The sequence below is a fragment of the Pleurodeles waltl genome, chromosome 3_1 (assembly GCF_031143425.1).
Source record: "Pleurodeles waltl isolate 20211129_DDA chromosome 3_1, aPleWal1.hap1.20221129, whole genome shotgun sequence".
NCBI classification, from domain to species: domain Eukaryota; kingdom Metazoa; phylum Chordata; class Amphibia; order Caudata; family Salamandridae; genus Pleurodeles; species Pleurodeles waltl.
Window position 1 is genome coordinate 1,653,260,481 of NC_090440.1, and position 12,457 is coordinate 1,653,272,937.

A 12,457-nucleotide genomic window follows, 5' to 3' on the forward strand; every position below is an offset into this window, starting at 1 on the left:
ATTCATTACCTTCTTTTCTATGACAGCATTCGCTGGCAACCTAATCTCGCAATTCCCATGAAAGACTCACTTTAAGGCACAATTGCAGCGGCCCTAAGCTGCCAGTTACTGTGTCATGCACATGTCTTAAAATTCTGTAATCAGCATCCAGCAGGTGCCGTATCGCATTCAGCACACCACTGCCAGTCAATACAGACATCCCCAAACACACTGAGGCTCGTTTTGTCAAATGTTTTATTGAGTGTAGACATCTGGAGTACTGTAAAACATGCATTATCTGTTGATTCAAAAAAGAGCAAACCACATTGTCCTCACTGTCAAATGTGTCAGGCTTGGTTTACATGATGGAGATTAATGAAGTATCATGAGAGTCATATGGTTCCTGAACTGCTTCCAGATTTTGGAGCAGGGTCTTAATTGTCTGAAAGGCAAATCTGTTTGCATTTCGGAATTATTCACGTTCACCAGTCGAGACGTATTTTTAACAGGTAACAGTAGTTCATTTTGTGAGGGAATTTAGCCCTCTTAGATGTTTGTAGTTTTCTATTAAGAAATAGTTTTGTACGAATAAAATAAAAAATAAACATATAATTTTCAAGTAGGTTTAACTGCACAGTAAACGAGTAAAAATCATTTCTTCTTCGGTTGTTGGGGTGTATTAAATTTAAAAAAGATAATATCCCCATCTTCAACAACGTAATTTCTTCCCTGTTGTCTGTACTTTCCGGCAGCCTGAAAAAGACAGAAGGCAAGACACTGGTTATTTTATTTGTAAGCAGTACCAGCATTAAAACTGTTTGCAACTTACAGCTTTTACTCATATTAGACACAGCAATCACTGGAAACGTTTCTGAATGTTTCGAAGCATAACCGCCTAAACACAAGCACTTCACCACTGGCGCCACAGATAAGGAAGCTCAAATAAGAAAAATATGAATAAGTATTTAAAAACCATGCAGTCACGTTGAGAAAACTTGCATCGTAGGCTATCCTAGGATGGGAGCGTGCTGGGGCCTCTCTTTATCCAAAACTAATGTGCCTGTCCTCCCACGCAACCCCTGAGCTATTAGGGAAAAGCTTAGGTGCAACCAGCTATTCTTCAGCTCTCTTTCCTTCCAACTTTAGCCCCGCCTCGGCAATGCAGGCTAACCTATGAATTAGGGAGGGAAAGATGGAAGGCCCTGGGACACAGAATAACAAGCCTCAAGATACCTGAAACGTGCACCTGGACAACTACTCTGTCACACTATGGCAGTTTCCTAAAGGTGCACTGAAGGATGCAAGATATTAGAATAATTGAAAAAATAATAGTAATCCTGCTTATACCACGAAATCCGAATCCAACATAAGCCCTTTATTTGAGCTATAAACCAACTGCTTGACAAACTTCTGTCACTTACCTGCGCAGATGGTGCAAGCCAGCTGAAGGAGACAATCTTCATTTTGACAGCAGAGGTGGCTGGGCTCATGCCGCTCAGGCCTGGCTAAACGAGGGGCGTGGTAGACAGCAGCAAGGTGGGTGTTATGTGCGGGCTGTGCCTGTCCCTTTTATGAAACAGACTTGGGGCCCAGCAGCTGCCCTGCCCCATAGATCCTGAGTGGCGGCCCTGGATGTGGACGCCCGCGCTACCCTGCAGGGGTCAGATGTGAATGCTGATCAGGTTGTCCGGCTGGGAGGAAAGGTAGACCCAGGCTGGCCTGCGGCAGTGTAGCAGGTCGATGCTCGGGCCTGAGGGGGGCATGGGGACCACAAAGGGCACCAGCGGAAAAGTCCAGACTGTGAAGGGCCCTACACAACACTCTACAGCACGGGCTGCAGCTTGTTCGTGCCCGGCATGGAGCAGCACACATTCGGGACTCTGCATTGATGGTAGGAGGGCACTCCGTTGCTGCAAGATCTGAGCTGCTACCAGCTTAGCCTTTATCCTGCAGATACAGCCTGGAGCAGCGGCCCTCAACACAGAAAGTAGTGCTAATGAAAAACTACTAGGCATGTAAAAGAACCTTGACGTTATCCGGGTGAAGAACGAGGACCTCGAGGCTCAATCCAGGTGAAATAATATGCAATTGTTGGGACTTCCTATATTCACAAATATTGGCAACATGGCCACTCATGTTGAAGACCTCCTGAAACACCTGTTTGGTGCGGATGCCTTCTCTTCCTTTTTGCGAAGTAGCAAGCCCACCAGTCGCTGGGTCCCCAACCGCCTCCTGGGACGGTCCCCCCAGCCCGTGAATGCTTGACTTTTTAATTACCAGGATCGGGACATGGTCCAAAGACTGGCACGGGAAAACTAACCTCTTGTCCATGGGGACACCACGATTTCTATCTGCCTGGACTTTACCCAGAAAGTACAAGAGGCCAGGCAAGTCTACCTACAGATGTAGCGTAAACTGTAACAGGAAGGCATCCATTATGTCATGCTGTATCCGACATATTTTAAGGTCACACATGAAAACAAGATGCACCGCTTCCCTAATAACAAGGCTGCTTCACGCTTCCTGAGTAAACTCAAGGGAGGTAAAGCTACCCCCTTCCAGTGGCTGACTACACCCCGGATGCAGATCTGAGTGACAGGAAAAGACAGTGTCTTGTGGCTGCCCTGAATGCTTGATATTTCTATTTCCCCCATCCTGATTGTTTCCATCGACCTCATGACATATACCTATGTGCTCAACTACCTGCAGTTGAGCTGTGTTATCTCCTGTTGTTCCTCTTTTTTGTATTGTAGTTTGCCGGTGCTCCTGAGTGCCCGTTAGAGGCATCTTAGGCATATGAATTAGGAATTATGTATGTGCAGCGTGCGTCCTGTGTAGCAAGGTGGTGCTTCTAACTGGTACTCTGGTGACCTCTGTAGAGAACCCCTTCCCCTTTTATCTTTAATTCATGGATATGCACGGCCATGCTCTGTCATATATATTAATTGTTGTGGGGAGATTTAGGGTGAGCATACTTCACTGGCACATAGTGGTGGCTAATGTGGGTGGGGTAGGCGGACAGCTCCGACTACACTGTTTTGACCACATAGCTATCCAGGCTCGTGGTCAGCTGGGGCTGTCTTCTAACAAACTGTGTGAAAGGGATAGAACACCAGCAGGCTAGTGGCTACAATGTGTAACTCAAACTCTACTGTAAAACTACTAACCTGGAATATGAGGGGTGTTGAAAACCATCACAAGGCCAGAAAACTTAGTGTATTTAGACTGCCACAAAATTGATATAGTGCTCCTACAGGAGATTCACCTTGGGGCACAGGCAATCTAAACATTTGAAGTGTGCTGAAGCAGTAACAGGTCTCTTTCCTGCTACCCCACATATGTGAGGGGTATAGTCACACTGGTCTGTCATGGCATGCCATTCACAGTCACAACAGAGGAGAATGATCCCCAGTGCAGGCATATTATTATTCAGGCACAAATAGCTACACAGCAATTAGCAATAATAAATATGTATTGGCCCAACACAGATGACCTGGGGTTTATTTGCAAGGTGTTGTCCCTTAGGAAGGTTTTGTGGGGGTGATTTTAGTCCGGTATTAGATAAGCACCTGGATAGTTCCAATCCACTTACCTACACACATCACACTGCAGCTCGTGTGCTTAGGGACCGCAGGGCCACTCACAACCTGATAGACTTATGGCATGATATGAACCCAGGCCAAAAGGCATTCAAGTCTCCACAGTACAAGGAACTTGGACCAGACTGGACTACTGGCTGAGTACCCAGGACACCAGGGGGTGGGCCACATCTATAGAACATCATTCTGACTACTCACCTGTTAAGCTCACTGTCAAGCTACCAGGCTTTAGGTATCATGCTTTTGCGTGGAGCCTTTTCCCTCTAGCGTTCCCTGACACAGCAATTGTGGAGGAGATAAGAGCAGAGATCTTAGCACATTTTGCACTTAATGAGGGCGCGGATGCTTCTCATGGGCTTCTATGGGAGACATTAAAAGCATATAGAAGAGGGATATGTACTGCCAAAGAACATAGAATGCGATGGGCTCTCAGTCAACGGTTCAATTTTTTTTAGAAACTGCTCTGTGTACCCTAGAACATCAGTATAATAATAACTCCTCTCCAGATATACTAGCAAGCATCAGAGCCACACTCAAATTTTGAGAGGAAGCAGAAAGGTGAAACACCTATCTCGCTTTGCCACTACCCGAACGTATGGGGAGGGGAAGAACTCTTGCCCTACTGATAAGCCAGAACAGGGTATCCCCTCTTGTGACACTACAAGGTGAAAAAGGAATGCTTCAACGGGAGTCAGGAGGCATTATGCAAGTATTTGTGGGGTACTAATCTAACATACACGGTGAGACACCAGGTGTCCAAGACGGAATACACTGCTTACTTTGAGAGGATTACATCGCCCCTTTCTAGACAAACCCATTACACTAGATGAAGTAAACCAGGCCATTTCTGTCCTCCATACAGACAAATCTAAGGGAGGCGATGGGTTCACAGCTGAATTTTATAAAACATGTGCGCCTCTTATGGCGCCAGAATCCAGTTAGTATTTGTTGAGGCATGGGAAGCTGGCTCTCTAACCCCTTACTTTCAAGACACTGTCCTAATTACACTCTTAAAATCTGGGAAGCAACCACAATACCAGGATTCTTACTGCCCGTTATCGCTTATCAATAGAGATACCAAGGTCCTTGCTAAAAAATCCTGCTCTTGCTGAGGAACCTGGTCCTTCCAGACCAGGTGGGCTTCATACCTGGACAAACTACATTGCATAATAAACGTACACTCTTTACATTATTACACTAAATCGATCCACAGCAAGGCACAGGGATGGTGATGTTGGACGCCACTAAAGTGTTTGACTCTGTAGAATGGGGATCTCTCTTTGCTGTGTTAGGCTGCATGGACTTCCTGGCCCGTTTCCTCCGCTTCGTACCACTGATATACACTACCCATATAGTACAAGTAAATGGCTTAACGTCTAACCCGTTTGAGATCAAGCGGGGCAACCGGCAGGGATACCCCCAGTCCCTCTAGTTGTTTTGCTTGGCAAAGGAGCCTTTGGCCTGGGCTATTAGGCACTGGCATGGCTACAGGGGAATTCCTTTCTCACCATGAAGTTTAATTATCTCCCTTTATGCAGACAACATTACTCTTTATCTCAGACACCAGTCATAACCTTACGCCTATTATATAAGAATTTACACCATACACTGAATATTATCTGGAAAAGCGATATACTGGAATGAGTCAGATGTACTTCTGCTTACCCCTGCAAGGAAGCAACGGCAGCTTGACTACCTCATCCCGTGGTGCACTACATCCCTTAAGTACTTTGGCATTTGGGCGAGCTGAGATAGAGACTGAAAACTATGGCACCACTATGTGTAAATTAGAAGATCAGCTGGCATGCTAGATTACCTCTTCATGGTAGAATCGCTCTAATGAAGATGATTATCTTACCGAAGTTCCTGTATTTATTTAATAATATACCAATTGCACTCAAGCAATTTTTTTTCACACTCAATTTGCTCATGATAAAACTGGCACGGAATGACAAACAGCCTCGGGTCAACTGGGTCACTTTTACGCTGCCATACGAGCTAGGCGGTCTGATAGTGCTGACTTTGAATTAGTTTATCTCTGTGTGCAAGCACAATATGCATATTACCGGGTGCACCCTCTGCCCTACATGGCACACACTTCTATAGAGCACGACATAGCCTTCTCAGCCCTTCTCCCTACACTCATTGGGCAGGTGCAGAAGCGCAAGGATGGGGAAATCCACATGATGATCACCACGCAAGCTGGCATGGAAAGGCATTCGCAAACGCTATGGGGAAGGAGGTGTTATACTCAACACACCAAGCTCTCACCCACTATCCTTTGTTGCTAAGCACCCTTGAGTCTCACACCTTGGATAAAGAGGTTTCCTGGGAAGCGAAATCAATAGAAGACTCGTTCCCCGAGGGTAAATTTCTGCTGATGTCGCATGTGACAGACTGGCAAGGGACCACAACCCTAGATTTATTCCTGTCTCTGCAGATATGTGCACAATGTAAAGAACACTACCACACCTTCCCAATGGTGCCCTCAGAATGCCAGGCAATGACAGTTCTATTGACAGCGACATTCTGCAGACATCTGGCTACTTGTCGCTATGCGACGATACAAACTAGGGCACGCATATTACAACAAGGGTGAGAGTTGCACGGGAGGGACACTTGGGAGGCATGATAACCCCTAAAGAATGGACGTTCTGCTGCACATAGACTAGAGCCTCTGTCCTCAATGGTTGGCTCAGGCTTAGCCATTTCAAATTCCTGCACACGGTGTATTGCACCCCCTCAAACTTTGTACCTAAGGCCTGCGGACGGACTCCAGATGATTCAGATGTGGAATGACGGAGGCAGACTTCATTCATTGTGCCTAATATTGCCGGCCTATAGCCGCATATTGGGTCAAGATATTCCAAACTCTTTCTGAAATGACCGGCAAACCTGATGCCATCACCCTAATTAGCACTGAGAGGCTGTACTCTCACCACAGCAAAAGAGGACCGTCAATATGAATACATTGCTCTGCTGATGGCGAAGGGGTGGGTGGAATGCACTGGGGAAGAAAGTATATCCACCTGAAGTGAAAACATGGCTTCAAGACTTATCCTACTGCCAAGAACAGCTTGACACATTACCCCTTGATACCCCCAAAGAGCACGCATAAAGATATCTGGGATCCTCTGCGTGTCTATCTCTACGTGTGCAGTGAGATGCTGACCATGGTGTGAACTCCATGTGAAGGTTCTGTATCGACAACCCAGATTCATCCCTGCTCCATCACACCTCTTTTTGATGATGAAGGGATCCTACAGGTTGGACTGACCAGGGGATAGCTCCGGATGAACGAGAGATACTTAATCCGGATGGCATTCCCATGGGGAGGAGGCTGGCCTCAATGTAACCTTATCAAGATTCAGATATTATTACATAACACGTTTAAAGCACCATCAGTAACCTACCTGGTTTATACTTTGTACCGCCATGCACTGTCCTAGGGAATGTTTTTGCGAGTATGTTTTCTTTTTCTCGTTTTGATTACTATCAAACTCAAATAAAAAAATATAAAGAAAAAGTGCTGGGACACTGGAACAAATCCTGACATCAAAGCAGCTGCAAAAGGCCAAAAAACAAGCACTATTATGAAAACAAAGCTGGGTTACGCTGTGCTGTTAAGGAAACCAGGCAGCAAAAACACAAACCAGATCCCATAGATAAAGCCACAAAAAAAACATGGACTCACTGCCAAAAATAATCCAGACGGATCGATGTTTCCCGTGTACCTTTCGTAACATTATCCACACTTTGGATACTCTGGTAGAATCGCTTCTAAGGGCCAGCTGTCCTGTTCAGACTATTCACTGACTACTTTCTAGTGAGATAACATACTCAGATAGCAATTGTACCCAGTTGTGATGACGTGTATTTGCCCAAGAACATGATAACATATGCATCTGTAGATATACAAGATGTAAAGGATTTCCAACTGGTTGAATTTTACACAAATCTATTTAGTACTAGGTACAACGATCAGCAACTGCGCAGTAGAAAGATCTTATATTGACTACTGATACGTCTGGACCAATCAGTTGTAACATATTAAAAACGAAGGGCCCGGTTATCAGGCTATGTCAATGGACAGGCCAGTGGGTCCCCATTGTGCATGGGGTATAGAATAAGGTTTGCAGTCGGAATATTGTGTGATCCTTGGCACAACAATGTTTTATTTTAGCAGCATATGCTTAGGTATTTGCTTATTAAGTTTCACTTTTTTGTGTTAATAAAAATGTATTGATTATACCCATGCTTACAAAAAAAGGTAATAAATCACAGTGCATTACACAGTTGTATTTAACAACTACACTGATAAAGTACATGAGCCAGGAATAAATAAAAGTAAAGATACTTTGAATAAAAATATGAGAGTTTCTATGCTATGAATTAAATAGGGTTAACAGGCTGGTTACTTTCAGTACACAGGCGGGAGGAAAGAAGTAAGCAAGAATATTTTCGGTTTGAAATATCAAAAGAAACAACAGCAAAAAAGTCCCTGGTGAGGTGGGGGACGGGCGCTCTCGCAAGTGGGTGGCAGGCTGGAGGACGGCACAGCGCCAGACTCTGGGAGATTGCCCCATCTTTACCAGGAGAACTGGAGCCTACTCTAGCAGTGGATACTGACTGGATTGTTGCAGATGGCGAGAGAGGTGGTTATTGGCAGCAAAAAACATCAAAGAGCTTTTTGCTGCAACCATCTCAGAGCCTGATTTGCTAAGCATAATATGCAGCATGGCCTCGACTGGTGGCCCAGACTGTTTAATGTAAGACTGAGGATCAGTGGACAAACACAGTGGAGCTATTAGTGACAGGGGTTGTTAGGGACAGTGGGCTGGCTCCTGTGGCCAAAGAAGTTGGTCCCATCCCATGAAGTCTGCGCTTGAGGGGCAGACATTTGGTGATCAGGGGGTGCACTGTTGGCTTAAGAGGAAAAGTGTCACCCTGCCTGGACGTACAGTAGACAAGTGGTGCTAAAGGGGCCAAGTTTCCAGCCCTGGGACCGCAGGAATTGGTTATCCCAGCAGGCCCATCATCCCAAATGTATAAGGAAGACAGGTGTTGACATACCAGGCTTGAACCTACCACCTGCACAACCTTTGGGGACAATACAATGGGAAATCCCTTGGATCGTTAGACAAATGTGACAGACATCTAGGCCTGCGTGGCCACATATGCAGAATCTGGAAGAGGCTATGATTGCAATTCACACCGAATGGTGTCTTACGACTACAAAGGTCCCTCACACCCCTCTACCAGCTGTGGGAGGCTATGCATCAAACAAGCTGGTGATGCAATTAGGGAGCCATAGACATAGGTACTGGCATTATCTTGTGACTGAGCATGAGACAGGGAGGCTGTAGTCGGAACCCAGAAGACCCCGGAGTTAGTTATGGAAGTCGAATGAGGCATCTCTGGATGCACAAGCCCTCTTGGGATTTCACTGACACCTCTGGAGAGCAGGACAGGAGCCGTGAGCGGGTGGATACACAGAGGAAGCTAGTAACATTGCCTGCAGCCTACAAAATAGGAAGTACAGGTATCTGAAGATCAAGAATCTGACTGGACTGTGACATGACTAAAGGAAGAAGGAAGATAGCTAGAGCACATAGCTGGTGAAGTGTTTTAGTGAAAAGGAATCCCACCTGACAATGCAGCTGGAGCAGAAGGGACTCCTCTGTTAAGGAAAAGTTGGTGACAGAACTTTACCCAAGGCTACCATGACAACCGCATTAAAGATATTTGATCAGAGGTCATCTGGATCTAGTCTGATCTTAAGTTCTGGCTACATTAGTTCCAATGTGAACTGTCTGTGTTGAGAGTTAGACTTGATGATTTAGAACAGGCAGTCGATGACAAGCAGAATAATCAAGCAAAGTTCTGAGTCAAAATTCAATCACTAGAATAGGACATGCAGATAGATGCAAAGGAACAACATGATCAAAAGGGACACAAAAGTTGTGGAAGGGAATAACATTCAAAAGTTTGTGAGAGAAGTGATTCATTCCATTCGCAACCTCGCAGTTGCTCCTCTGATCAAGCTGGACAGCACACACAGGGTGAATATGCAAGGGCCCACAGAGCTGCACCACCAGACATACTGACTAGGCTGCATTTCTTCAATGAACGGATCATGCAACGCATCTGGCACATCACAAAATCCAGCTGTTTCCGCTTGCCCCTCACTCGGCAGAAACACAGAGACTTCCCCTTTGTTACATTTCTTCATGGAGTGGCAACTCCCTTAAGAGTATGTATTTTACATACAATTGCCCTGTAAGGGGAAGCAGATGCCTGTATGATCACTGAGAGAAGCGAGAGAATCTAGATCTAAAAAAAGAAAATGAGGAGGTAGGGGGAAAAGGATAATAATGACCTACTCTGACAAAAAGATATATACCAAGTATCATGGACAGAACAACATGGGAGGAGGAACAAACAGTCCCCAAAGGCCATCATGGGTGGAAAGCTGTGGAAGATCAGAGTGGCTAGAGTGGAGTTGCAGGAGACAGAAGATCCCAACGAAAGTCCTATTTTTACAACCAAAACTTCACTTTCTGATGAAAGTAGGCATATATTTTGGAACGCATCAGGCTGCCTGAGGAGACGAATGATGTGCGCTGACTGTTTGAGGCAGTTAATGGTTTAGGCGCGTAGTAGGCACAGAGTTCATTAAGTTGAATATGTCAAATTAGATACATTCGTTATTTTGAGAAGTTTTTGGAAGTATTTTAGTTGAACTGATTTGAATTAGTGATTTCTGTTATCTTTACAACTAACATGACTGAGAAAGTCAGTGAAGATATGAGAAGTGACCAGGACAAGACACAAGAAGAGAAGGTCTAATTATAATGAGGATGATGAATTTTGGTCTTTGATGGGTGCTGAAAGTGCCTCAAATAAAGGTTGTGGTGCTAAATGTCAAAAAAAAAAAAAAAGAAGCACTTACCAGCAGAAGAGGTGTCCGGTTCTTAAAGAATTAGCCTCTTGAGCAACTTGCTGGAGAGGGGTGTCCAAAGCGACATTAGAAAGATGCAGGATTTCCCTGTAAATGATTAGGTATTATGGCATACCAGTGAAGGAGATAAGAATAGGAGTTTGATGAATACATATTTGATTTGGATAACGACGATTGTTCAGGGAATTAATATGAAGATAGTGAAGACAGTAGAATTATTTCTGTGATGTCTGTTAAGGACCCTGCAGTCCAGAAATTCTTTGATCCTAGGGATGCGAGACATCCCAGGTGTTCAGAGTAATGACCTGTGCACCATGTTGCAGAGTAAATAAAACAGATATTTAGGAAGTCCTTAGAAAAGAAGAGGGGAATGTCATGAGAGCAGTATGTTCTCGACCGAATGTTGGTGAGAAAGAGACTATGACTCCAAATTCAGACCAGGAGCTTATAAGTTATTTTGTTAAGTAAGGTAGACATCCAAGGAGGGGGTAGGAGAATTCATTGAAATACTTTGAAGATAAGTTGCTGGATGTTTTAGGTCCCTTGGCCAGAATTTCAGATTTGGTGGAGGATGCTAGTATTATAGGAAGCAACAATGACGTTGGATTTTTGAGACGTTGGAGCCAGAGGGCAATATGCTTCCAAGGTAATGCAAAATTGAGTCGTATAGCCGAAAGAAGGAAGGAAATATTGATGAATATACGCCCTAAGTTGGGAGATTTATCAAGGAAAGAGTCAACTGAGAAGGCAAAGGGCAAGTTGTTTGGTGAAGGAATGGTTAAATCTCTCCTCAGATAATACATTTCTACTTTTATTGCCTTAATATAGCTCCACATTCAATACAAAAGGTGGAAACACTATTTGGTGGGGGCTAGAAGGAAAGTGCAGTCTTCTGGTCAAGGATACTTTCAGTCCTAATTTGGTTAAGGAATAGGTGCTTAAAGTGGAAGTCAGGGATCAGCAGGATTCTTTCCTCAGAGAGGTAGAAGTGGAAGGACTAAAGCAACAATATAAAGAGGTCAACAATTCTCTTCTGGTCAAGGTGAGCATAAGGACTATTAGTGGTTCTTTTCAGAGAAAGATGGGAGGCAAACTGAGGCATTTCCTGCAACAGTGGGAAAAGATACCTAAAGATCTTTGGGTTATTGCAACTGTGAGAGGTTATACAATAGAGTTCGTGGTGGTTCCAGTTCAAGGAAAAGAACCAAAGGAGTTGGTTTTCCAGCAGGATCAAAAGAAATTGTAGCAAACAAAATACAACAGATATTGGTGAAAGTGCTATAATAATAATACTACACAATGGAACAAGAAGGTTTGTAAGTACTTTATTAAGAGGGTCAAGGGTTGGAGACCAGTAATAAATTTACGGCCATCAAATAGTTTTGTGAGATACTGTAATTTCAAGATGTAAGGTGCTAAGTGATATTTTACAGGAATTGGATTGGATGGTGAAGCTGGATCTAAAGGATGCTTACTTCATACTTCTAAAGTATGTGGAGAGCCCGATTTTCTTCAGTTTAGGTGGGAAGGCTAATTATTTCAGTTGTCTCACGTTTGCTCCTTCTTCTGCCCTGGGGAGTTTTACACAGGTACTGAAGGCAGCAGTGGGGTTGCTGATTGAGTCAGGTGTGAGAATGACTATTTATTTATATGAAATTCCTATTCAGGGTCAGGAAGAGGAGATTCTGAATGAACATTTAACTATGGTAAAAGACTCAGTGGAAAGATTAGGTTTCATTATGAATCAGGAAAAGTCTGTATTTCAACCTTCACAGAGAATGGAATTTTTGGGATTCAAAACATATACAGAAAAAGTTCAGCTTCGGTTACCAGAGAGAAAAAGCTGTTAGAAGGGGAAGTACATCAGATGACAGGAAACAGGCAGTGAGGGAGGTAGCACACGTGGTTGGCTGCCTGT

At 44.3% G+C, this 12,457-nt stretch overlaps 1 protein-coding gene across 2 annotated transcripts in view; it reads right to left on the reverse strand.

Moving 5' to 3' along the window:
• Positions 1–217: 217 nt before the first annotated feature.
• OLA1 (Obg like ATPase 1) overlaps positions 218–12,457 on the reverse strand; it is a 659,689-nt gene continuing 647,449 nt past the window's right edge. For both annotated transcript variants that reach the window (XM_069225367.1, XM_069225368.1), the window contains exon 11: positions 218–732. In XM_069225367.1, coding sequence (XP_069081468.1) covers positions 631–732 — 102 coding nt within the window. In that variant the 3' untranslated portion in view covers positions 218–630. The remainder of the gene's footprint in view (positions 733–12,457) is intronic.